The sequence below is a fragment of the Marmota marmota genome, unplaced genomic scaffold, assembly GCF_001458135.2.
Source record: "Marmota marmota marmota unplaced genomic scaffold, marMar, whole genome shotgun sequence".
Classification (NCBI taxonomy): Eukaryota; Metazoa; Chordata; class Mammalia; order Rodentia; family Sciuridae; genus Marmota; species Marmota marmota.
The window spans coordinates 45762304-45788446 of NW_025999990.1; the positions used below are offsets into that span (position 1 = coordinate 45762304).

Here is a 26143-nt window from a genome sequence, read left to right on the forward strand (position 1 = left end):
TCGGCCCTGAGCGCCGCGGCGCCAATCACCGGCGCCGCTGTCTTTTCTCCTTTCCCTCAACATGGCAGCGGCGGGCGCCAGCGGGCCCTCTGTGGGGACTGAGGAGGACGGCGGAGGCGGTGGCCCCAGGATGGTGTACTTGTTTGACCGGCGCGAGAAGGAGTCCGAGCTCGGGGAGCGGGCGCTGCAGGTGGCGGAGCACACAGACTACGCGGCGTTCCGCGCCTCCGTGTGTCAGGTACCGGCGGGGGCGATGGAGGGATGCGCGGGTGGAATTGGGGTGGGAGGGGGACAAGAAGCCCCGGTCGCTCACCGAGGCAATAAACCTGTCACCCGGCCCTGGCCCGGCTGCCTGGGCTTTTCCCGCCTGAGTGTCCGCCATGCTCGCGGCCGAGGGCCGGCCTAGCTCCGGCCTCTAGCTGCCGAGCCGGCCCCTCTGCGGGCCTCCTTTTGCCTCGGGCGGTCTCTGCCCCAGCATTCGACCTCACTGGGTTTGTTGGCTCCTGCCGGCTAAACCCGATCGCCGCCTACCAGTTAAATCCCTCTGCAGCGGGGAGCATTGGTGTCTGTCTTGAAGTCCTTAACTTATCAAAACAAAAAACTCGGTACGAAGTTGTATCCGCTAGCCGTGTTGTGCGCGTTGCGATGGTTAAAAGTTGTGAAATTCCTGAAGTAGGCTTACCGCAAGTTAATAAACTGATGCAGGCATTTCTCGGGATGTCCTGTCAAGGTTTGGGAGGCCAACCCTGGAGGGGTCTTCCCCGCCACAGAAACACTTGGCTAAGTTTTGCAGGTGGAGCTGCCCTTCTGGTTTTCTAACCCCCTGGAGTTCCCGAACCAAATCCATGAGTGTCAACAAAGAACGTTGTATACCCATTGTATTAGTTTGCTTTAAACTAATTACTGACTAGCTGGGCGTGGTGGCGCATGCCCGTGACCTCAAGCTACTCTGGAGGCTGAGGCAGGAGGAACGAAGGTTCGAGGCCAGCCTTGGCAATTAAGCAAGACCGTGTCTAAAATTTTTTTAAAAGGCTGGTGAATAGCTTAGTGGGAGAACACTTGCCTAGCAAGGGCCAGGCCTTTGGTTCAACTCTAATACCTCCTGAAAGAAGAAGGAAAAAGTGTACGTAGGAAAATCTGCTTTAATCTGTGAAGTACCTTATAGATAGGAGGTGGTATTGTTGCGTCAGCTTTTTAAAGAGGAATGTGGTCATGCTCTGAATTAACCACATGAGGTACTTTTTAAGCTATTAAAAAACACTTAGCTTCCAAGGAAAAAGAACTTTGAAAGCAGTGTTTTGTCTTGAGTAGGCTGATAGGTTTAGAAACATCTTGGAGACATAACCTCTATACAGTTGCTAAAATAATAGATACTAAGATCCACAGAATGAAAACGAATAGGGAGTAAGGATGCTGTTTCATTCACATTTGTATTCCCAGTGTCTAGAATTGTGCTTTTATGCATTGTAAATGCGCAGATTAGAACTGATAAATGAATGAAGACAACCTGTAAACTTTGAATTTCATTCTGTGCCTGGATATGTGGTAGTAGATTCCATTTGCATTTTTCTTCATATATTGTGTTTTTCCCACATTTTTAAATTGGTGCATTATATTTGTACATTCCAGTTGCATTTTGAAAAGTAAATGAATAAATGTGTATCTTTTTATTGAATGTTTTATATTCAGAACCATGCTTCAGAAGGGAAACTCTTGAGTTTGTCATTTTTATTGTAAAAATATCAGTACATTAAAGAAAATACAGAACCAAAGTGAGAAAATTAAACCTTTAACTCACTGACACAGTTGGCACTTGGGGTTATGTCTTTGTAGGTTTTTTTGTTGTTGTTGTTTTGGTAACAGGAATTGAACCCAAAGGTGCTTAACCACTGAGCTACATCCCCAGACCTATTTCATTTTATTTTATTTTGAGACAGCCGCTCACTGAATTGCTTAGAAGCCCTCTAAATTGCTGAGGCTGGTTTTGAATTTGCATACTCCTGCCTCAGCCTCTTAGCTGCTGAGATTACAGGCGTGTGCCACTGTTGTCTTTAATCTCTATCCTTTTATTACCAGAACATGTTTTGTATTTTGGTAATATTACCAGAAGTGTCTTTTGTTGTTGTTGTTGCTATTGGAGTAGTGGGGATCCTGTTTAGGCCCTGGAGATTCCTAGGCAGTACTCTGCCACTGAGCTGCATTCCCATATCTTCTATTTTTATTTTGAGATAGGGCTGGCCTCAAATTTGCCATCTCCTGCCTCAACCTCCTGAGTAACTGGAATTACAGGCTGGGATTTTAGCCATGTGTGCCTCCCTCCTCACCTAGCTAAGAAGTGTCTAATTATTAGTGTGTTTTCATACTCAAAATTGGAAGTGATTGATTTAGTGCCACTGTTTACATAGCGGTTGATTTACTTTATTTTCAATATTGCAGTTTTAAATAATGCTGTGATGAACATTTTTTTAAAAATTCAGTTGTAGATAGACACAATACCTTTATTTATTTATTTATTTTTATGTGGTGGTGGGGATGGAGCTAGGCAAGCACTCTACCTCTGAGCCATAACCCAACCCTGTGATAAACATTTTTGAGTTAATAGCCTGTTGTGTTCATTGTTTCTTTAGTTAGGAATCCTAGAGATAAAATTACTGGATCAAAAGTCAGAAACATTTTTAAAGCTCCTGATACATATTTTTATACTTGATTTTAGCCAAAAAGCTGAGAAGTAATTGATGAAATATATATATATATATATATATAATTATTATTATTATTATTATTTTTTTGAGAGAGAGAGAATTTTAATATTTATTTTTTTTTAGTTTTCAGCAGACACAACATCGTTGTTTGTATGTGGTGCTGAGGATCGAACCAGGGCCGCACGCATGCCAGGCGAGCGCTACCGCTTGAGTCACATCCCTAGTCCAATGAAACATATTTTTAAATTGCTTTTCAAAAAAGTTGTGCTAGTTAACCCATCTTCTAGAAATAGATTATTTACTTCTTCCTTTTCTCCTATGAGATGTCTAAGTAACTCTCTTGGATAGGGGAAGTATTATTAGCCTTTTATTGCAGAAGTGGAATTTACTCTTAGAGATGGTGACACACCTAAGTGAGATAGTAAAAGTCAAATTAGTATTCAAACCCAGAACTCATGTTCTTTCGGATATATTCACTATGCCTCAAATAAAGTCCTTTGCTATAGAGAACAGATAGATCTATTATTATTCTTTCAGTGTTTCAGCTTAAAACCAAAGAATAAATTTCCTTTGGCTAATTTTTTTCTTTCTTCCTCTCATTTTTCACTGTTAGAATAGATGAACGTTAAATTTGATTAGAAGTGAGGGGAGAGAACTGTTAAGAAAAAGGAAGACTAAGTAGACTAACTTGAACTAGTAAGAAAATAGAAGACCAAGTAGACTTTTTTTTTTTAAGCCTCATTTAATTATGTCACAGATCTCATAACAGTGTTTCCATTACATACATGAAGAACTGAATTAAAGTCCTGTATTAAGTCCAAGATTATACAGTTAACAAGCAGTGAAACTACTCGTGCACTTGGGATTGGAATCTAGATGAATTTGATTTATAAAGCTTGTACTTTTTAGAAAAACTTTCCCCATACTGTGTTTTAGAGTATTAATTTTTCTCTTTGGAGAGGTTGCGCATTCTTAAACTACATTAAAGTGTTTTTTTTTTGTTGTTAAAATGTAAATTAAACCAATAGTTTTTGTAGTGTAAGAGAGTGTTAGGGATTCTGAACTGTTGAGGAAAGCTCACCTTGTGGAAAAGGGGAGCTATTTCAAGAAGGAAGGGGAGGAAAGGGTATATCTGGAATAAACTCTTAAACATCTAGCTTTTGACTCACCTGAGCACATGTGACCTTGCATAATAAAAGATTAAAAATGACTTTAATCATTAAGTTTTTAAATATATTAAGTCCCTGTGTCCACGCTGTAGTTTTGAGAAATCGTCTCCTTTTTCTTTTGTGTGGCTACACTGTACCGTCTTGTTCTGTCATGGTATTTATGCCATCATTTCCCCCTCGCCCCACCACTTGGGTTTATTGTAGAAATAGGTGAGCAGGTTTTAGAAAATTATATTAAAATGCATAAGATCTAGAATAGTCATATAGTAAAGAGTTAAAAAAATGAAAAAAGAACAGAGAACTAAAACTACCTGATTTCAAGATTTTTTACAAAACTATAGTAATCAAGACAGTACAGTATTGATGTAAATATATAGGTAAATACAGCAGAGATGGACCTGGATATATATGGCCAGTTGACTTTTATTTAAAAGCCAGGTGCTGTGATGGCGCGTATCTGTAATGCCAGCTATTCAGAAGGCTGAGGAAGGAGGATGGAAAGTTGGAGGCCAGCCTAGGCAATTTAGTGAGACCTTGTCTCAGAAAATAAAAAGGGCTAGGGATGTAGCACTGGAATGTTTGCCTAGCATGTATGAGGTCAGGGTCAATAAAAAATAATAAGTCAAAACAGTTATTGTTTAGTTTCTGTGGTGCTGGGGATTGACCCAAGGTTTTACATATGCTAAGCAGGTACTCTACCACTGAGGGACATCCAGCCTTTTATTTACTTCAGTTGACAAAAATTGTGTGTATATATGGTATACCACCATGATTTGATATACATATCATTGTAGAATGACTTTAAGAATTTAACATATATACATCATATGTTATTCTTTGTGATAAGAACATTTAAATTTTACTTTTAACAGATTCCGTATATGCAATATATTGTTATTAACTATAGTTATGATGTACAGTAGATCTTTACAATTTATTTCTTTTGTCTAACTGACCATATCTAATCAACATCTTCCCAAGTCTTACATGCACCCTATTCATTTCTGATAACTCCCTTTTACTCTCTACATGGCACATTGTGTGGTATTTGTCTTTCTGTGCCTGGTTTATTTCACAGCATAATATCCTTTAAGTTCATCCATGTCTCAAATGATAGGATTTCCTTTTTTTGAGACTGAATGGTATTCCATTTTATATATATATATACCACATTTTCTTTATCCATTTATGGACACACAGGTTGATTCCATATCTTGGGTATTATGAATAGCCCAGCAATGAATGTGACAGTGCAGTTCTTTTCAACATACTAACTTTATTTCCTTTGGATATATACTCTGTAGTGAGTTTGTTAGATTATATGGTAGTTCTGTTTTTTATTACTTGAGAGACCTCCTTACTATTTTCCACAAGAGTTGTAGTAGCTTACACTCCCACTAATAGTGTACTAGGGTTCCTTTTTCTCCATAATCTCACCAGTACTGGTTTTCCTTTGCTAGCATCCCTCCTCTCTTTTCTTTTGTGGAATAGGGATTGAATCAAGGTATGCTCTGCCACTGACTATTTCCCTAGCACTGCCTATTTGTTTGTTTATTTATTTTAGTTTTCAGTGGACTTGTATTCATTTATATGTGGTACCAAGGATCAAATCCAGTGCCTCACACATGCTAGGCAAGTGCTTTACCACTGAGCCACAACCCCAGCCCAGTGCTTATTTATTTTGAGACAGGATCTCACTAAATTGCTGAGACTGGGTTCAGACTTGCCAGCCTTCTACCATATCCTTCCCAGTAGCTTTGATTATAGGCATGTAGCTATCTTTTGTCTTTTTTTTTTTTGTAATAGCCATTCTAACAAATTGTGAGGTAACAATTTTGTTTTAATATGCATTTTCCTGATAATGATGATGATGATTTGTGGTATTGGGGATAGAACTCTGGGCCTTGTACATGATAGGCAAGTGCACTAGTGCTGAGCGATGTCCCTAGCCTCTTATTTTATTTGTTTATTTATTCATTTTTATTCAAGTTATTTATTTAGTTAGTTATGGGGTGGACACAATATCTTTGTTTTATTTATTTATTTTTTTACGTGCTGCTGAGGGTTGAACCCAATGCCTTACACATGTGAGGTGAGCACTCAACCATTGAGCTACAACCCTTATTTTCTTTTTCTTTTGTAGGTGAATTTTTTTAAGTATTTATTTTTTAGTTGTAGTTGGGAACTTATTTTCTTTTTCTTTTGTAGGTGAATTTTTTTTAAGTATTTATTTTTTAGTTGTAGTTGGAACACAATACCCTTATTTATTTTTATGCGGTGCGGAGGATCGAACCCAGGGTGTGCACATGCTAGGCGAGTGCTCTACCCTGAGACACAACCCCGGCCCCCTTATTTTATTTTTCAAGACACTGTCTTGCTAAATTGCCCAGGCTGGACTTGAATTGTGATCCTCTTGTCTCAGCCTCCTGAGTAAGTAATTACAGGCCTGTGCCACCACACAAGCAGTTTTTCATGTGCAAATTGAGTATTCCAAATAAAAATCTGAAATGTTCCAAAATCTGAAGCTTTCTGAGAGCAAATGTAGAAAAATCCACACCATGAAACAAATTTTGAATGCAAAATTATTAAAAATACTGTATAAAATTACCTTTGGACTATGAATATAAGCTATTATGAAACATAGCCAGGTGTGGTGGTACACACCTGTAATCCCAGTGACTCAGGAGACTGAGGCAGGAGGATCACAATTTTTAGCAGCTTTTGTTTTTTGTTTTTGCAAGACACCTTGTCTCAAAAAAATAAAATGGGCTAGGAATGTAGCTTAATGGTAGAGCACTTCTGGGTTTAATCTCCAGTAAATCCTCCTCTTCCACCCAAAGATATTATGAAGCATAAGTGAATTTCATGTTTAGAGTTGGCAACTATCCCCCAAATATCTCATTTATGTGTATGCAGATATTATAAAATCTGAAGGGAAAAAATTCAAAATTCAAAACACTTGTAGTTCTAAACATCTCAGATAAGGAATAACCAACCTGTACCTGCTGTTGGCCATTTGTATGTATTTTGAGAAATATTCATTCAGATCTTTTCCCCATTTTTTTTTACTTGTAATTTTTTTCTAGTTATAGGTGGACACAATATCTTTATTTTTATGTGGTGCTGAGGATTGAACCCATTGTCTCACGCATGCTAGGCAAGCACGCTTCTTGAGCATTCTACCTCTGAGGCACACGACCCCAGTCCCTCTTTTCCCCATTTTTAAATTTTTTTTTTATCTGATATATTTTTTGTATGCTCTTTGAGGACAGGAGCTTAAACTAGTAGCTGATTTATGATTGTTATTTAGATGGATCAATCTCTTGCTTTCCTCAAAAAAGTATTTGTGAAATCTTATAACTGTATATTGTGTTAAAAATAACAAAAGCTAAGGAAAAAAGTAAAGGCAAATAGATGTAGAATAATAAAATACCTGAGAAAAGTTAATAAATGGAAATTTATTTGATAATACATTATATTAATGCTAAGTCTTGAGATTCCTGGTGTTCAAAACAAAGAAGAAAACAGAATTAATTAATTCACAGGCTGTTCAAAATAAAAGCATTGCAACTTCTAAGAAAGCAAAGGAATTATTTGAGAAAAAATTTTCCCTAGATTCCTCACAAATCCTGAGTGATAAAATGTATAACAGATGGGAACCGCTGCTTCTTACCCTAACCTTTAATACAGGATAGAGGGTGTATGTTATTTAGGGTAGAAAAGTCTGTTTTAATTATTAACCCTTTAAATTTTTGTAGAAATTTCTTTCAGTTCAGCATAGGTTTTCCTGATCTGTAGGACAGACATCAAATAGTGCTAAAGCACTAATCATTAAAGGCTAGTTTGCAGAATTTCAGAGCAATACATTAAGCTGTGTAGTTTCTGACTGACTTAAATCCATGAATTTTGTTTGTTTGTGTTTTGGTGCTGGGAATTAAACCCAGGGCTTCTTGCATGCTAAGCATGTTCTTTCCAACTAAGCTATACTCTTAAGCGATGGATGAAATTTAGCTTATTTAGATGTTGTAGTCTGCACGTTAGCCCTTCAGAAGTAATATTTTTTCTCCAGTACTAGAAATTGAACCCAGGGGGTGCTGTGCCACTGAACTACATCCCCAATCCTTTTATTAATTGATTTATTTTTGAGATAGGGTCTCCCTGAGTTGCCCAGGCTACCCTCAAACTTCAGATTCTCCTGCCTCAGCCTTCCAGATCACTGGGATTACAGACATGCACCACCATACCCAGCTATAAACATCTCTTAAAATTGACTTTTGAAGAGAAGTTATCCAGCAGATAGTTTGAAGCTGTCCTAAGGATATGGAGGGCAAGTGCTTTGTATTCCCCATTAAAGACAAATTCATATGTTTTTAAAATTAACTCAGAAAAAGTTCTTACAAAAGAAAAAAAGTCCAGTCAAGACTCTTGCCTGAATAGAATGACCCTCTGACTTTTCACATACAGAAAAGCAGAAGAGTATATCTGTATTCAGTGTCAGGTTAGTACAGATACATGAAAAATCTCATTTTGCATCTAAGAATAGATTTTTATCTTTATTTATTTATTTATTTTAAAAAAAAGTTTATTAGTTTTTGATGGACCTTTATTTCATTATTTGTTTATATGTGGTGCTGAGAATCGAACCCAGTGCCTCACACGTGCTAGGCAAAGCGCTCTACCACTGAGCCCCAACCCCAGCCCTAAGATAGATATTTAGATCAAAAAATCTGGGGAGAAGACAGGCATGGTGGGACACACTTGTAATCCCAGCTTTTCAGGAGGCTGATGCAGGAGGATTGAAAGTTCTAGACCAGCCTGAATATCTTAGCGAGACCTTGTCTCAAAAAATAAGATTTAAAAAGGACTGATTTGTAGCTCAGTAGTAGGGTGCCTGCCTAGCAAGTACAGGGCGCTGGGTTCAATCCCCAGTATCACAAAACAAAAAACAAACAAATGAAAAAACCAACATGGAGAGAGAAGGGTATGATGTTTTGAATAAAAGTACAATGAGTAGTAATGTATAAAGTATGAGAACTATAAAGTACTTAGAAAAATTATGAATTTAAGAATTTTACATGAAATGATAGATGAAACAAGGAAAACAAGATAATTTGCATGTCTGAATTAAATTGTAATTGATTTATTGATTAAAATATATGATTTTTTTTAATATAGGTTAAAAATTGTAAGACAGCTATCTGCTTCAGTGCAGGAAAATGCAGTCAGTCCCTGATTGAATTTGTTTTGACTTAGAATTTTTCAACTTTACAGTGGTTCAAAAGCAATATGCATTCTGCAGAAGTCATACATTGATTTTGAATTTTGATCTTATCCCAGGCTAGCAATATGCTATAGGATACCTTCTGTTTTTTTTACTTTCAGTATGGTATCACCTTATTCAACATCTTATTTTAAAATGGGCATTAGTGGTTGTATTATTTTGCTCAACTGTAGGCTAATATAAATCTTTTTAAGACATTTAAGGTAGACTAACATAAGCTATGATGTTTGGTAGCTTAGGTCTATGGAATGCATTTTGACTTAACATTAAGTTACAGTCTTTTGGAATGTAATCACATGGTAAATAGAGGAACAATTGTACGATTTTTTTTTTTTTTTTAAGAGAGAGAATTTTTTAATATTTATCTTTTAGTTTTCGGTGAACACAACATCTTTGTTTGTATGTGGTGCTGAGGATCAAACCCGGGCCGCACGCACGCCAGGCGAGCGCGCTACCACTTGAGCCACATCCCAGCCCAACAGTTGTACAATCTTTGATGGATGAAATTCCTTCATTATGGTAATGCAGTTGCATATGTTGGAAGAGGGAATAAGGTTGATAGCTTTCTTACCCATAGATAAAGATACAATGAGAAAGGATGGAGTACTGAGGAAGCCCGGCGTCAAGCCAGACCAGAGGAGGAAGCCTGGCAGGAAGCCAGGCCAAGCCAGACCGGAGCAGTAAGCCCGGCGCCAAGGCAGACCGGAGGAGGAAGCCCGGCGCCAAGGCAGACTGGAGGAGGAAGCCCGGCGCCAAGGAAGACCAGAGGAGGAAGCCCGGCGTCAAGCCAGACCGGAGGAGGAAGCCCGGCGCCAAGGCAGACCGGAGCAGGAAGCCCGGCGCCACGCCAGACCGGAGGAGGAAGCCCGGCGCCAAGCCAGACGCGAGCAGGAAGCCCGGCCCCACCCCATGTGCTAATCCAGAGGAAACCCATCAACCTTTAAAACCAATCAAAGAGGGCGTGGCTACCAGCCCAGTTCTGCGGCTGATCCAGGTACCCGGTTTCCAACTCCCCCACCCTTAGCTGCGATAACTCAAAATTATTTCCCACCAGCCTTTGGGGGTTGTACCTATCAACGCAAAAGAACAACTGTACAGGCACCTGGTTTCCACCTCAGAGACTAGAGTAGTGAAAATACAGGTGAAAGCTCATGTCGTTTCACATTGGCTATATCTACCACCCTGAACACAGAGGCTCAAGCCTAGGAATAGACAACGCCACCTACTGGAAGGAAGGAAAACAGTGTTGTGAGAGACTTTTTTTTTCTCTTTTTCTTTTCTTCTCTCTCTCTCACAACCTCAACATATGTGAAACCAAGAACTGTGCATGAACAACCGAATCACCAAAATAATATAATATAGAGGAATTCCATATACCCCATCTTCCCCCCATTTTTTTCTTTATTTCTATCTTACTTTCTTTTTCCTTCTTGCTTATTTCTCATTTCTTCCTTGTTATTTTTTTTCTTTTCTTCATTTGTATTCCCTCTATCCCACTTTCAACCTCCTAACTTTTGCCATCTATACATAGGGTAACTATCTAAATACAGATAGGAGGTTGAGTCTATACATTCTTCCATAAATTACCAGTCTGTTGGTTAGAGTTCTCCAAAGTTGCTAAGTTAGTTTAACCTCATAACCTCACTCCTTTCCCTCATAAGTATAACATCCTTCGTCTGAAATTAAGTTTTCTATATGCCACCAGATATGGTATGCCTTTTATGAAACTAATGACTATATTCTTAAATAATAATTGAAACCAATATCTGTAGACTTAGAATCTAACTATAAGTGTATTAATAATGAAAACTTGTGCTTAGATGATGTACTGTTGATATTGGGAACTGTTAACATTGTCTTTCTACGCAAAAGAGGGATTTTGGAGTTATACAAGAACAATATAAATATATAAGGGGAAAACCATTAACACAACAGTTTCACAAAGCTAGAAAGAAACATGAGTAGTATGAAAAGACAAGAAAAGAAAGGACCACAAACAAACAGGTCAATTCAACATTAGGTGTGGTAATATCTGCAGCTGATGGAATGTCAGATAAAGAGTTCAGGATATACATGCTTCAGATGATCTGGAGTCTCAAGGAAGACGTTATACAGCAAATTCAGACAAAGAAAGATCACTTTGACAATGAATTACATAAACAAATCCAAGAAGCAAAAGATCAACTCTATAGGGAGATAGAGGATATTAAAAAAAAAGAAACAGAAATCCTGGAAATGCAGGAAACAATAAACCAAATTAAAAACTCAAATGAGAGTATTACCAGCAGAGTAGAACACTTAGAAGATAGAACTTCAGACAATGAAGACAAAGTTTTTCAACTTGAAAAGAACATAAACAGCTCAGCGAGAATGTTAAGAAACCATGAGCAGAACATCCAAGAATTATGGGATAACATAAAGAAACCAAACTTAAGAGTTATTGGGGTACAAGAGGGTATAGAGGTGTAAACCAAGGGAATGAGCAATCTATTCAATGAAATAACACTAGAAAACTTCCCAGACTTAAAGAATGAAAAAGAAATCCAAATACTAGAAGCGTACAGGACACTGAATATACAAAATCATAAGAGATCCACACCAAGACACATAATAATGAAGATGCCCAACATACAGAATAAGGAGAGAATCTTAAAAGCCATAAGAGAGAGGAAGCAGATTACATTTAGGGTTAATCCAATCACGATAACAGCTGATCTTTCAATACAGACTCTGAAAGCTAGAAGATCCTAGAATAACATATTTCAAACGCTGAAAGAAAAAGGGTTCCAACCAAGAATCATGTATCCAGCGAAATTAAGCTTCAGGATTGAAGATGAAATAAAAATCTTCCACGATAAACAAAAGTTAAAAGAATTTGCAGCTAGAAAACCAGCTCTTCAAAACATCCTTGGCAAAACATTACAGGAAGAGGAAATGAAAAATAACAATGAAAACCAATAGCGCTAGGTAGTACAGTAAAGGAAAACATAATCAAAGAGGAAAAACAAATCATGTTAAGTAACATACATAAACAAATATGGCTGGAAGTACAAACCATATCTCAATAGTAACCTTAAATGTTAATGGCTTAAATTCACCAATCAAGAGACACAGGCTAGTAGAATGGATTTTAAAAAAAGATCCAACAATATGCTGCCTACAGGAGACTCATCTGATCGGAAAAGACATACACAGACTGAAGGTAGAAGGTTGGGAAAAATCATACCACTCATATGGACCCCGGAAGCAAGCAGCGGTGTCCATACTTGTATCAAATAAAATAGACATCAAGCCAAAGGGATAAACCAGGACACTACATACTGCTCAAGGGATCCATACACCAACAAGACTTAACGATCATTAATATATGTGCCCCAAACAATGGTGCAGCTATTTTCATCAAACAAACTCTTCTCAAGTTCAAGAGTCAAATAGACCACAACACAATAATCATGGGAAATTTTAACACACCTCTCTGACCACTGGACAGATCTTCCAAACAAAAGTTGAATAAAGAAACCATAGAACTCAATAATATAATTAATAACTTAGACTTAATTGATATATACAGAATATACCACCCAACATCAAGTGCATGCACTTTCTTCTCAGCAGCACATGGATCCTTCTCAAAAATAGACCATATATTATGTCACAGGGCAAATCTTAGCAATTACAAAGGAGTAGAGATACTACCATGTATTTTATCTGATCATAATGGAATGAAATTGGAAATCAATAATAAAATAAGAAAGAAAAAATCCTACATCACATGGAGAATAAACAATATGCTACTGAATGAACAAAGGGTTACAGAAGACATCAAAGAGGAAATTAAAAAATTCTTAGAGGTAAATGAAAACTCAGACACAACATATCGAAATCTCTGGGACACTATGAAAACAGTACTAAGAGGAAAATTCATTTCATGGAGTTCATTCCTTAAAAGAAGGAAAAGCCAACAAATAAATGACCTCACACTACACCTCGAAGCCTTAGAAAAAGAAGAACAAATCAGGAGCAAATACAGTAGAAGGCAAGAAATAATTAAAATCAGAGCTGAAATCAATGAAATCGAAACAAAAGAAACAATTGAAAAAATTGACAAAACTAAAAGTTGGTTCTTTGGTAAAATAAATAAGATTGATAGACCACCAGCCACGCTAACAAAGAGAAGAAGAGAGAGAACCCAAATTTCTAGCTTCCGGGATGAAAACGGCAACATCACGACAGACAATTCAGAAATACAGAAGATAATTAGAAGTTATTTTGAAACCCTATACTCTAATAAAATAGAGAATAGTGAAGGCATCAGTGAATTCCTTAAGGCATATGAGCTACCCAGATTGAGTCAGGATGATATAAACAACCTAAACAGACCAATATCAAGTGAGGAAATAGAAGAAGCCATCAAAAAACTACCAACCAAGAAAAACCCAGGACTGGACGGATATGCAGCAGAGTTTTATAAGAACTTTAAAGAAGAACCAATACCAATACTCTACAATCTATTTCAGGAGATAGAAAAAGAGGGAGCACTTCCAAATTCATTCTGTGAGGCCAATATCACCCTGATTCCCAAACCAGATAAAGACACCTCAAAGAAAGAAAACTACAGACCAATATCCCTAATGAATTTAGATGCAAAAATCCTCAATAAAATTCTGGCAAATCGGATACAAAAACATATCAAAAAGATCGTGCACCATGACCAAGTGGGATTCATCCCTGGGATGCAAAGCTGGTTGAATATACGGAAATCAATAAATGTGATTCACCACATCAATAGACTTAAAGATAAGAACCGTATGATCATCTCAATAGATGCTGATAAAGCATTCGACAAAACACAGCATCTTTTTATGTTCAAAACTCTAGAAAAATTAGGGATAACAAGAAATTACCTCAAAATGGTAAAAGCTATATATGCTAAGCCTCAGGCCAGTATCATTCTAAATGGAGAAAAATTGAGGACATTCCCTTTAAAATCTGGAACAAGACAGGGATGCCCTCTCTTACCACTTCTATTCAACATAGTTCTTGAAACACTATCCAGAGCAATTAGACGAAAGAAATTAAAGGCATAACTATAGGAAAGGAAGAACTTAAATTATCACTATTTGCCGATGACATGATCCTATACTAGCAGACCCAAAAAATTCAACCAAGAAACTTCTAGAACTTGTAAATGAATTCAGCAGAGTGTCAGGATATAAAATCAATACCAATAAATCAAAGGCATTCCTGTATATCAGTGACAAATTCTCTGAAATGGAAATGAGGACGAATACTCCATTCACAATATCCTCAAAAAAAATAAAATACCTGGGAACCAACTTAACAAAAGAGGTGAAAGAGCTATACAATGAAAACTACAGAACCCTGAAGACAGAAATAGAAGAAGACCTTAGAAGATGGAAGGATTTACCTTGCTCATGGATTGGTAGAATTAATATTATTAAGATGGCCATACTACCAAAAGCACTTTACAGATTCAATGCAATTCCCATCAAAATCCCAATGACATTCCTTGCAGAAATAGAAAAAGCAATCATGAAATTCATCTGGAAAAACAAGAGACCCAGAATAGCTAAAGTAATTCTAAGCAGGAAGAGTGAAATTGGTGGTATCGCGATTCCAGATTTTAAACTATATTATAGAGCTATAGTAATAAAAACAGCATGGTACTGGCACCAAAACAGGCTGGTAGACCAATGGTACAAAATAGAGGACACAGAGACAAATCCACAAAATTACAACTACCTTATATTAGACAAAGGTGCTAAAACCATGCAATGGAGAAAGGATAGCATCTTCAACAAATGGTGCTGGGAAAACTGGAAATCCATATGCAACAAAATGAAATTGAATCCCTTTCTCTCACCATGCACAAAAGTCAACTCAAAATGGATCAAGGAGCTAGGAATTAGACCAGAGACTCTGCGTCTAATAGAAGATAAAGTTGGTCCTAGTCTTCATCATGTGGGGGCAAGCCCCAAATTTCTTAATAAGACACCTATAGCACAAGAGTTAAAACCAAGAATCAACAAATGGGACGAATTCAAACTAAAAAGTTTTTTCTCAGCAAGAGAAATAATATGTGAGGTGAATAGGGAGCCTACATCCTGGGAACAAATTTTTACCCCTCAACATCTGATAGAGCTCTAATCTCTAGAGTATACAAAGAACTCACAAGGTTAAACAACAAAAAGCAAATAACCCAATCAACAAATGGACCAAGGACTTGAACAGACACTTCTCAGAGGAGGACATACAATCAATCAACAAATACATGAAAAAATGCTCACCATCTCTAGCAAGCAGAGAAATGCAAATTAAAACTACTCTAAGATACCATCTCACTCCAATAAGAATGGCAGCCATTATGAAGTCAAACAACAATAAGTGCTGGCGAGGATGCTGGGAAAAAGGTATATTCATACATTGCTGGTGGGACTACAAATTGGTGCAGCCAATTTGGAAAGCAGTATGGAGATTCCTTGGAAAACTGGGAATGGAACCACCATTTGACCCAGCTATTCCCCTTCTCGGACTATACCCAAAAGACCTAAGAAGAGCATACTACAGGGACACAGCCACATCAATGTTTATAGCAGCACAATTCACAATAGCTAGAAATTGGAACCAACCTAGATGCTCTTCAATAAATAAATGGATTAAAAACATGTGGCATTTATACACAATGGAATATTACTCAGCACTAAAAAATAATAAAATCATGGCATTTGCAGGCAAATAGATGGCATTAGAGCAGATTATGCTAAATGAAGTTAGCCAATCCCTAAAAAAACAAATGCCGAATGTCTTCTCTGATATAAGGAGGGTGACTCAAAATGGGATAGGAGGAAGAGCATGAGAAGGAGACTATCACTAAAGAGGGAGAAGGGGAGTTGCACAGAAGATGGAAGGAGAATCTCATTGTTATACAGAATACATATATGATGTTGTAATGAGAAAAAGAAAAAAAAAGTGTGTCACGTTAGTTAGAAAGGATCGGAGAGGAGGGGTGGAGTAGGGAGGATAGGAAGGGCAGCAGAATAGAATAGACAATATGATTGATGTATGTACATTCCATGTATGCATTATATATCAAAATGCATTCTACTGTCATGCATGACAAAAAAAATAAATAAAAATAAAAAAAAAGATACATTGAAAGATGAGGGGCAGAAGGTTTCTATATAACTGGTGGCTTGCTAGATGAAGTATTCTATGCAATTATCCTAGAAAGCTCCTCAAGAAAATTTAAAAATAATTGATTTACAGAGAGAATGTATGAAATAATTAGATATAAATACCTTTCAGTTGTACATCGATCTGCAATCCTTTGCAGTTTTTTCAGTAATTGTAAAAGTATATTTTGTTACAGAGGATGTATTAGTGCATGATCTGACAGTTGGAACATTGTAGAAATAAAGCAGTAATGAACGATAAATGCCTGTCACAATTATATAGAAACCTAATATAAATCTGATAAATAAATAGAATCTTATTTACTTTATGTCTAGGGCCTTATTTCTCTAGGGTGGAACTACTTAGTATAGAAGTGTCTTTAAGCTTCCTAAAGTAAGCCAAATTGCTTTCCAATATGGTTGTACAAATTTTAGATTCTTGTTATTGTGTAAGATGCTATTTCCTTATGTGGAAACTTATACTTGATAGAACTGAAAATGTTTTACCTACCTGATGGATATGACATCAAGTTATTTTAATTTCTTTGATAACTAGTTGAGCATCTTGTCCACCTTCCCTGCCCTGTACTGGGGATTGAATCCAGGGACGCTCCACCTCTGAGCTACACACCTAGTTCTTTTTTTATTTTCTAAGTTACTGAGGCTGTTCTGGATCTTATAGTACTTCTGCCTCAGAGTCCCAAGTAGCTGGGATCACAAGCATGTGTCACTGCACCTATCTGGGTTGAATATCTTTTTATGTTTTCTAGTCTTTTTCCTTTATGGCTTGCATGGTTTGTATCTTTTCAGAAATCCTTTCTACTCTTTTAAAATTATGCTTCTGTGTTTTCTACAAATTTGAATTAATATGCAGCCTCTTTGGGGTTAGAGGTATCATTCAGTGGAAGAGAGAGCACTTTCATAGTTAATATAAGACCCTGGGTTGGATTGACAGCACCACCAAAAAGAAAATAATGTTGCTATGTGGTATAATGTCACCTCTCCTACCTATATCTACCAAGCTCCCCATGCATATGTGTGTGGGACTGTTTGAGAACCTTTTATCTTCTTTTGTTGGTCTATTATAGGATATTTTAAAATGGATTTTTTTTTTTTTAAAATGTAAAGCTTCAAATGTTTACAAAGAGAGAATTATGTAAGGAACTCTCCGTACTCATCACCCATATTTAGCAGTTACCAAGAATTGGCCAAGCTAGCATAATTTTGTCTTTAATGTATTTTAAAGCTTATTGTAGATCTTAGATGAAGAATATAAAGGTAAAATCTAAAATCAACTATTATATCCATCAGAATTAAGCATCTTATATAGTATTTCAGTCCGTATTCAGTTTTCTCTGTTTTATTAAAAATGTCTATAGTTTGTTTAAATCACAATTCAACAAGGTCCTCAGATTTAACTATTTTCCTCCCCGCTCTTTCTGGGGATCTAACCCAAGTCCTTACTGCATGCTAGGCAAACGTTCTACCGTTAAGCCTATATCCCTGTCCCCAATCTTCCTCCCACCATCCTGTTTCCTAATTCTTTTAAATCCTTGAGCAACCCCATTCTATCTTTAATCTTCTTGCTGTTGACCTGTTGAAGGAATCAACGAGGTAATTCATTAATATTTCCACACTCTGGATTATTCAGTGTTGTCGTTTAACTTTTATTTCTGTATTCTGTAAACTAAAAGTTGGCTTTAAAGATTTTTTTTAGAGCTGGGAGTGGTGGCACACCTGTAATCCTGGAGGCTCTGGAGACAGAGGCAGGAGGATTTCGAGTTCAAAGCCAGCCTCAGCAAAAGTGAGGTGCTAAGCAACTCAGTGAGACCTTGTCTCTAAATAACATACAAAATAAGGATAGGGATGTGGCTCAGTGATCAAGTGCCCATGAGATTAGTCCCCAGTACCAAACCAAACCAAACCAAACCAAAAAAACCTTTATTAGATTTAGATTAAATTTCTTTGGGGTAGAGAGACAAAGGAGTACTTTGTAGGTGGTGTGCTACTTCATATCACGTCACATCAGGAGTCACATAATGTGCGAATGTTTTACCTATTCCTAGCAGTGTTAACGTTGAATTTGTGGAATTCAGGTGGTTTCATCTTAATCCCTTCATAATAAGATGTTGATCAAGTGGTTCATTAAATGATGATATTCGGATTGTCGTTGCTCCTATATTTATTAGCTAGAATTCTTTAAAACAATTTTGTCTGATCAACTCGAGTTATTTGGTTATCATGAAATACAAGAAAGTAATATCGTGAAATACAAGGAAGACAGGATAAATGATTGATTTGTCCCCTTTCATTTGTCGTGTTCTGAGTAAGGAGTCAGTGCCCTACTTAGTTCCAGTAATGACCAAAAAGGATTGTTTTATATCACTATTGTAATTCGAGTATCATGAATGTAGATTATTTTTAGGTGACTTCAAGTGGGAAGTCTAGATTAACTATTTTATCGCTGAAGCAGAAGCCTTTTCTTCTAACTATACATCATCATTGTATTAATTTCATTCATGTCTTTTAGTTTAAATGAGAATGTAAACATAAATTTCTAATTTTTATTTTAGTTAGTTGTGATATTTCACAGTTCATGTTTTCATTGTTCATGCATATTTCTTTTTGGTACCAGGGATTTAACTGAGCAATGCTTAACCACTGAACCATATCCCCAGCCCATTTTTAAATTTTTAATTTTGAGACACGGTCTAAGTTGTTTAGGACTTTATTAAGTTTCTGAGGCTGGCTTTGAACTTGCAATCCTTCTGCCTCAGCCTCCCAAGCCCCTGGAATTACAGGTACACCATGCCTGGCTCTATTTTTCCTTTTGATTAGTCATGTCTTGATGTACTCTTTTTCATTCTTGAATTTTTACCTTTTTGATTTATTAAGGCTTTTTATTTCTTATTGCAATTTCCCAGTCTAATTTATAATTTTTTAAAAAAATTTATTTTTTAGTTGTAGTTGGACACAATACCTTTATTTTACTTATTTTTATGTGGTGCTGAGGATCAAACCCAGGGCTTTGCAAATGCTAGGCGAGTGCTCTACCACTGAGCCTCAACCCCAGCCCCTCTAGTTTATAATTTGCTTTAAGGTTTTAAGATTTTTTTTTTTGAAAGGGGATAGAATAGAATAGATGTAAAGTTTCACGCATCTTGCTTAGGTCCACTATTCTTACCTTAGTGTTCTGTCAAATTCTCTTCTATTTTCTTTCTGTTTTGTTTTTATATACTTAAATATTTTTATGAAATAAGTGTTATGTTAATGTTTTGCTTTAAATAAAATGATTACTTTTATAATGACATGAAATAACATGTCTTTGTCAGGGTGGGCCATACTAATGTTGTGTTCCTTTCAAAACATTCCACCTAATCACTAGTATTACTAGGTGGCATATAGTTGAAGAAAAAGAACCTTGTTTAAAACAAAGAAGTAATTTATAATTTACATGGGTTTATGTTATATTAATTTTACAAAGGAAAATATTAAAATACTGAGTCATATTTTCTAGTAATTGTTGCAGGATTATAATATACTATCAGTATTCACATTCTTGCAAATTTGAATAATGTATTAATTTCTTTTCTGAAATAATTCATTTTATTTCTCTTATTTTAACTAGACACTTGGCATTTCACCTGAAGAAAAATTTGTTATTACAACAACAAGTAGGAAAGAAATTACCTGTGATAATTTTGGTGAGTAATGATGTTTTAAATTAAGCACTTGCTTTTAAATTTAATGTGTAATGATAGGGCAATAACTATTACACAAATATGTATTCAAAACTATTGATAGTTTGGTTATTTTTATGTGATGGAAGAGAAAAAATGGCTATTTGTGCATAGTTTACTCAGAAGTCATTTTTCAAGTCTGATTATAGAATAGTAGTTGCTATCAGGGCTACAGAAGATAAGACCTTTCTCAACACTTAGTACAGTTTGGACCTCAAGCTGACTTTTAGCTTCAACTTGAACTTATTTTGAATTCTTCCATTTTCTGTTTTTACCTATTCCATTTTCTGTTAAGTTTTTAGGACCTGCCAGTTTTTCATGCCTGATTTCCTTTTAAATATAACCATTCTTCTCCATTCATGTTAATACCACTCTAATGCAGAGCCTCATTTTGATTTTCTGTGATAGTTTAACTTATTATGAATTCAGTTTTCAGATGAGTTGAAATATTTTTACCTGTTCAATTGGTGTATCCTTAACAAAATAGCTGAATTTTTACATCGGTTCATTATTTGAGGGTTTTCCTGTACCATTGTTAATATATTACATAGATAAAATCAACATACTCAAAATTGTAAGTTCACTGAATTTTACAATGCTAACCTAGCACTTGAGATTTTAACTCTTGATTACAGATGAAACTGTTAAAGATGGAGTCACTCTGTACCTGTTACAGTCAGTCAATCAGTTACTACTAACAGCTACAAAAGAACGAATTGACTTCCTACCTCATTATGACACACTGGTTAAAAGTGGCATGTATGAATATTATGCAAGTGAAGGACAAAATCCTTTGCGTAAGTATCTCATTCATGGTAATTTTGATAAACTGTTACTCTCCTTTATTCCATGGTCCCATTTCTTCAAGTTTTATAAATCCTCTCATTTTAGAAGAGTCTGACCACTCATTTTGAGCTTGCTGTCTTAACTCCTTTTCTTCATAGCATACTTTTTTTTTTTTTAACCTAAGTCATCTTCAAAGTAAAAATAATCACCTTTAAAGCTTCTCTACTAGTGGAACTCATATTCCTTTTCAATACATGAGGAATCTTATTCCTTGTATCTTTTCATCTACTGTATGTTTTTCTCTCCTGATTTATTCTTCCTGGCCTCCTACAAACCTCTTGCAATTATGAAATCTCCTTGAATGAGTTGACTGTTTTCACTATCAACAGCACTTTTCTTCTCTTCTTTCCTTCTTACTCTGACTAGGTGTCTATCCCTGCCTAATTTTAGGATTAAATTTGGTCATTTTTAGTTAAATTTTGAAAATCTAGCATCAATTTTCAGTTATTTGTCATAGTTAAATCACTTTGTCAACCTTGATACACTTTCTTCACTTGGCTTTCAAGAGACCACACTGTATTACTTGGTGCTGGGATTGAACCCAGTCTCACATGCTAAGTATGTCCTCTACCCTAAGACCTTAGACCGTGTTCCCTTAGTTATTTCTTACTCTGCCTGTCCTTTATTTTCTCTTCCCACATTCTTTTTTTTTGTTGTTGATGTTCTTTTTAGATATACATGACAGGAGAATGTGTTTTTATGTACCATACATACATGGAATATGACTTATTCTAATTAGGATTCCATTCTTATGGTTGAACATGATGTGGAGTTATGCTGGTCGTATTCATATATTCATTCACTGTATTTAGTATTCTGTTCCCCCTCCCTTCCCTTCATTTCCCTTTGTCTTATTCAGTGACACCTCTCACCCCTATTGTATGTTAGCATCCACATATTAGAGAGAACTTTTGGCCTTATGGCTGAGTAATATTCCATTGTGTATATATACCACATTGTCTTTTTAAAAAAATATATTTTTTTTTGTAGTTGTACACAATAACTTTTATTTATTTGTTTTTATGTGGTGCTGAGGATCAAACCCAGGACCTTGCATGTGTGAGGCGAGCACTCTACCGCTGAGCCATAACCCCAGCCCTACCACATTGTCTTTATCCATTCATCTGTTGGGCATCTAGGTTGGTTCTTTCCCCATGTTTTCTTTTTTTTTTTTTCCCCAGTTGTAGATGTACACAATGACTTTATTTATTTCTCTTTATATGGTGCTGAGGATCAAACCCAGGGCCTCACACATGCTAGGTACTGTACCCCTGAGCCACAACCCCAACCCTTTCTCCACATTCTTAAGGTTGAATTGTCTCAGGGTTTGGTACTTGGCCTTTTATCTTCTTTCTTCTTTATTTGGTAATTCAATTCCATACCTTTAAATACCATCTTATAGAAGTGACTTTCAAATTGAGGTGGGAAGAAATGGCCATTTTTAGTTAAATATTGAAAATAGTATTAGAGTTCTTTCCTGAATTCCATTTTGATCCATATAGCTGCTTGCTTGGCACCACTACTAAGATGTCTGAAGTGTGATCCCTGAATCCTGTTTGACAAATAATCAGTCATCGCTCATTCTTTCCAGTTGCTCAGACCAAAAATCATTTTTCACCACTTCTATTAATGCTACCTGGTCTGAGGTACCATCAAATCACCCTACTTGCACAGTGATCTCTTAGTCGGTCACTTTCTCTTTTCATCCCTGTCCATGGAAGATTTGAGAAGTCAGGTTGTGTCATTCTGCTGAAAACAACTCAAGATTCCTCATTTCGCTAAGAGTAAAAGCCAGAGTCTTTATAAACTACTAGGGTGTAGTAGCTTTGCTTTCTACTACTTTTCCCCCTTGTTTATTCATTCCACTCCATTGTCATCCATCTTTTCAAATGGTGCCCTCTGTCTGGAATGCTCTTGTCCTAGATAAACCTAGGATTTGTTTCTTCACCTCATTCAAGTATTGTTTATCTGTTACCTTTTCAGAACTTATTTGATCACTATATTATTTAGTCCCTTCACTCTACTATGGGTCTTTTAACCATAGCACATACCACCTTCTACCAAGCTATAGAATTTACTTTATTGTGATTACATTTTACTTTCTGTCTTCCTCCAGTAGAATGTTGAGTTCTTAAGAACAAGAATTGGTTTTGTATAGTTCTTAGAATAATGTGTGGCACATGGTATGTGTTTATTTGAATATTAAGTCAATCTTTAGTTATTTCCCTGAGGATAAAATTCTGAATAAGACTTTTGATTTTTTTTCCTACCATCATTATGTGAATAAGTAGTGTTTAAACTCTTTCTTTGATTTCTGTGACTTTATAATATTTCCCTGGATTGTTTCCTCCCTGTTTTCTTGCTTCTGGTTCTTCTTGGTGTAGTAGTTGATTTTCAAGTCATACTGATATTTTCTTAGAAAAATGATCCAATGTTTAGCTATTATATCTATGCCAATGAAGCAAAAAGCTTTCACTCTCAGTTAAGCCCAGTATCAGCTCCCTATTTAATACCACTATTCATTAAACTTTATGTAGTTGCATAGTATTATATCTAAAATTGATTTTTTTCTTTCCTCCTCTTTAAATATTCCCTTATGGGAAATATGACCTTTCCTTTCTTTTTTTTTTTTTTTGGGGGGGGGGGGGACAGAAATTCAAAGTTGTCTTAGATATATTTCCCTATCTATCTCTCTCTCTTTTCTTTTTTTGGGAAGGGATATTGGGGATTTAACCTAAGGGTGCTTTACCACTGAGCTACCACCCCCAGTGCTTTGTATATTATTATTATTATTATTAATTTATTTATTTATTTTTGTGGTGTTAGAGATTGAACCTTAAGGGCCTCAGGCGTGCCAGGGAAGCATTCTACCACTGAGCCACATCTCCAACCCTTATTTTGAGACAAGGTCTGGCTAAGTTGCTGAAGCTGGCCTCAAATTTATGATCCTCCTGATTCAGCCTCCTGAGTTGCTGGGATTATAAGCATGCACCACTGAGCTTGGCATCCTCTCCTTTTTTAATCACATACTAAGTTCTATGAATTTCTCCTCTTTCTCTTCTCCCCACCTTCCCAAAGGCACTCTGCCTCTGAGATATGTCCCCAACCCTTTTTTAAGAGTCTTTCTAAATTGCTGAAGCTGGCTTTGAATTTACAGTCCTCTTTCATTGGGCTGGGATTACAGGCATGCACCACCATGCCTAGCTGAATTTCTTCTTTTTATTCTTTTTTCCCATTTACTATAATGTTCTATCTTCATTTTCTAGAGTTATTACCCTTAGCCAGATTCTTATATATATTATCTGAATCATGGTAACTTTTTGTAGTTTGTGAACATTGCTGTCTTTTTAAGTGTTTAGAGTGAGTGGAAGTGCTTGCTGGAGTGTGACTGTATTGGTTAATTACAGTTCTGTTTGGGTTACACTTCTGTGAAATTAAGACATAAATTTGGTATGTTCCTTTTCTTTCTAATTAAAAGAATAAAGTAGGAAATAATTTGAGTAGTGGCCCTGAAAAAATATAAATAAATTAATGCTGAGCCAATGATAAACTCAATGTCAAGTTAGTGTTATAGAGAATCAATATTAGTGTTCTGTCAGTTTTGAAGATGTGTTCTGCCATTTGACAAGTTCTGATAGTCTTTAGATTTCTATATTCAAAATAGTTGAATAGTTAAGAGATACTTTTATACAATTGCTTTATATTTGCTTCTATATCTCTGTTCCTACTTTTGACTTGCGCATGATATAATGACGTACACCAGATTTCTATTTGCTTTTATGGTATGGTCTTCTGTTTGTCTCTTAAGTCTATATGTCTGTCTTTTTATTATAAACTCCTTGAACCAGGAGTTGTGGCTGGCTGACTTGTGCCGTATAGTGCCATACAAGTACTGGTTGATGACTGCTTTTTTATGCTGGTAGTGATTGGCGATGATACCTTTTATTATGTATTTTATCATTAGGATCGGGAAAATACTTTAATTCTAGCTCTTTGGAAAATAAGTGATGACTTTAAGGTACTTCAGAGTTTCTTCGGCTTTAAACTTTTATGCAAAGAATTTTAGGGAAAAATTAAGCAATAGTTTTTTCTTTTTTCAGCATTTGCTCTTGCGGAATTAATCGACAATTCATTGTCTGCTACTTCTCGTAATGTTGGTATTAGAAGAATACAGATCAAATTGGTAAGAAAATAATACTTAAAGAAATTTAGTATTTCTTTTGATAAAAGTGTAGTATAAGTTGATTGGAGAAAATTAGAAAACAGAAATTAAACTATAGTAGAAGTAATTATCTGATGTCTCTTTATCCACTTAAAATTTCTTCTTGGATCGTTTATTCTGTACTTACGTGTATACTTGCATGTAACATTTTGTTTTTGTAATCTTCTACTCTCCCTTAATAGTACATTGTACATATGAGTATTGTGATATATAATATTCCATTACTCCACAATGATTTATTGACTGTAATGAAAATAGCATAATAAGGCTTCTATTGCTTTATAGATTTTTTCCTATATTTTTGCTGTTAGAAGTAATGCCGAAATGATGCACATTCTTATACATCTTTGTACATGTCTCTGATTATTTTCTGAAGTTAAAATCTGAGAAATACTGTTTCTGGGTTAAAAGTCATGAAGAATTCTAAGGATTTTAATAGATATAGCCAAAGTGCCTTTCAGAAAATTATATTACTTTACACTTTGATGAGCAATGTATGAGTGAACATGTTGAATGAATCACCTTTGATGTTTTAAATATTGATTTGATTTTTCCTGTCTTCTTGAACTTATTTTGTTTCATAGCTTTTTGATGAGACACAAGGAAAACCTGCTGTTGCAGTAATAGATAATGGAAGAGGAATGACTTCTAAACAGCTTAACAACTGGGCTGTGTATAGGTTGTCAAAATTTACGCGGCAAGGTGACTTTGAAAGGTTAGAAAATCTTACTTTTTTTTTTTTTTTTTACAGGTAGTTATATGTTTTAATAGTAAGAACTCATATGCTTTTGTATGCACATGATGAAAAGGTTTTGATGTTATCAATATATTTACTTTTTTTAAATAGAATTTTTGTGATCAATAATCAGAAATAGAACAATATTAACATTTTACCTTTTCATTTAACAGTTCCTTTTGTGTTTCTTGTGGTATGTAGGAGTTCTGTTGTATACTTTAAAGCTTTACACCTTTCATTACTAACTTAAATGT

At 35.9% G+C, this 26143-nt stretch overlaps 1 protein-coding gene across 1 annotated transcript in view; it reads left to right on the forward strand.

Moving 5' to 3' along the window:
• The first annotated feature begins 6 nt into the window (after nt 1-6).
• Nucleotides 7-26143, forward strand: part of Smchd1 (structural maintenance of chromosomes flexible hinge domain containing 1) — a 139938-nt gene continuing 113801 nt past the window's right edge. The window contains exons 1-5 of the mRNA XM_048806597.1: nt 7-238; nt 19974-20049; nt 20721-20882; nt 25032-25114; nt 25738-25868. Coding sequence (XP_048662554.1) covers nt 62-238; nt 19974-20049; nt 20721-20882; nt 25032-25114; nt 25738-25868 — 629 coding nt within the window. The 5' untranslated portion in view covers nt 7-61. The remainder of the gene's footprint in view (nt 239-19973; nt 20050-20720; nt 20883-25031; nt 25115-25737; nt 25869-26143) is intronic.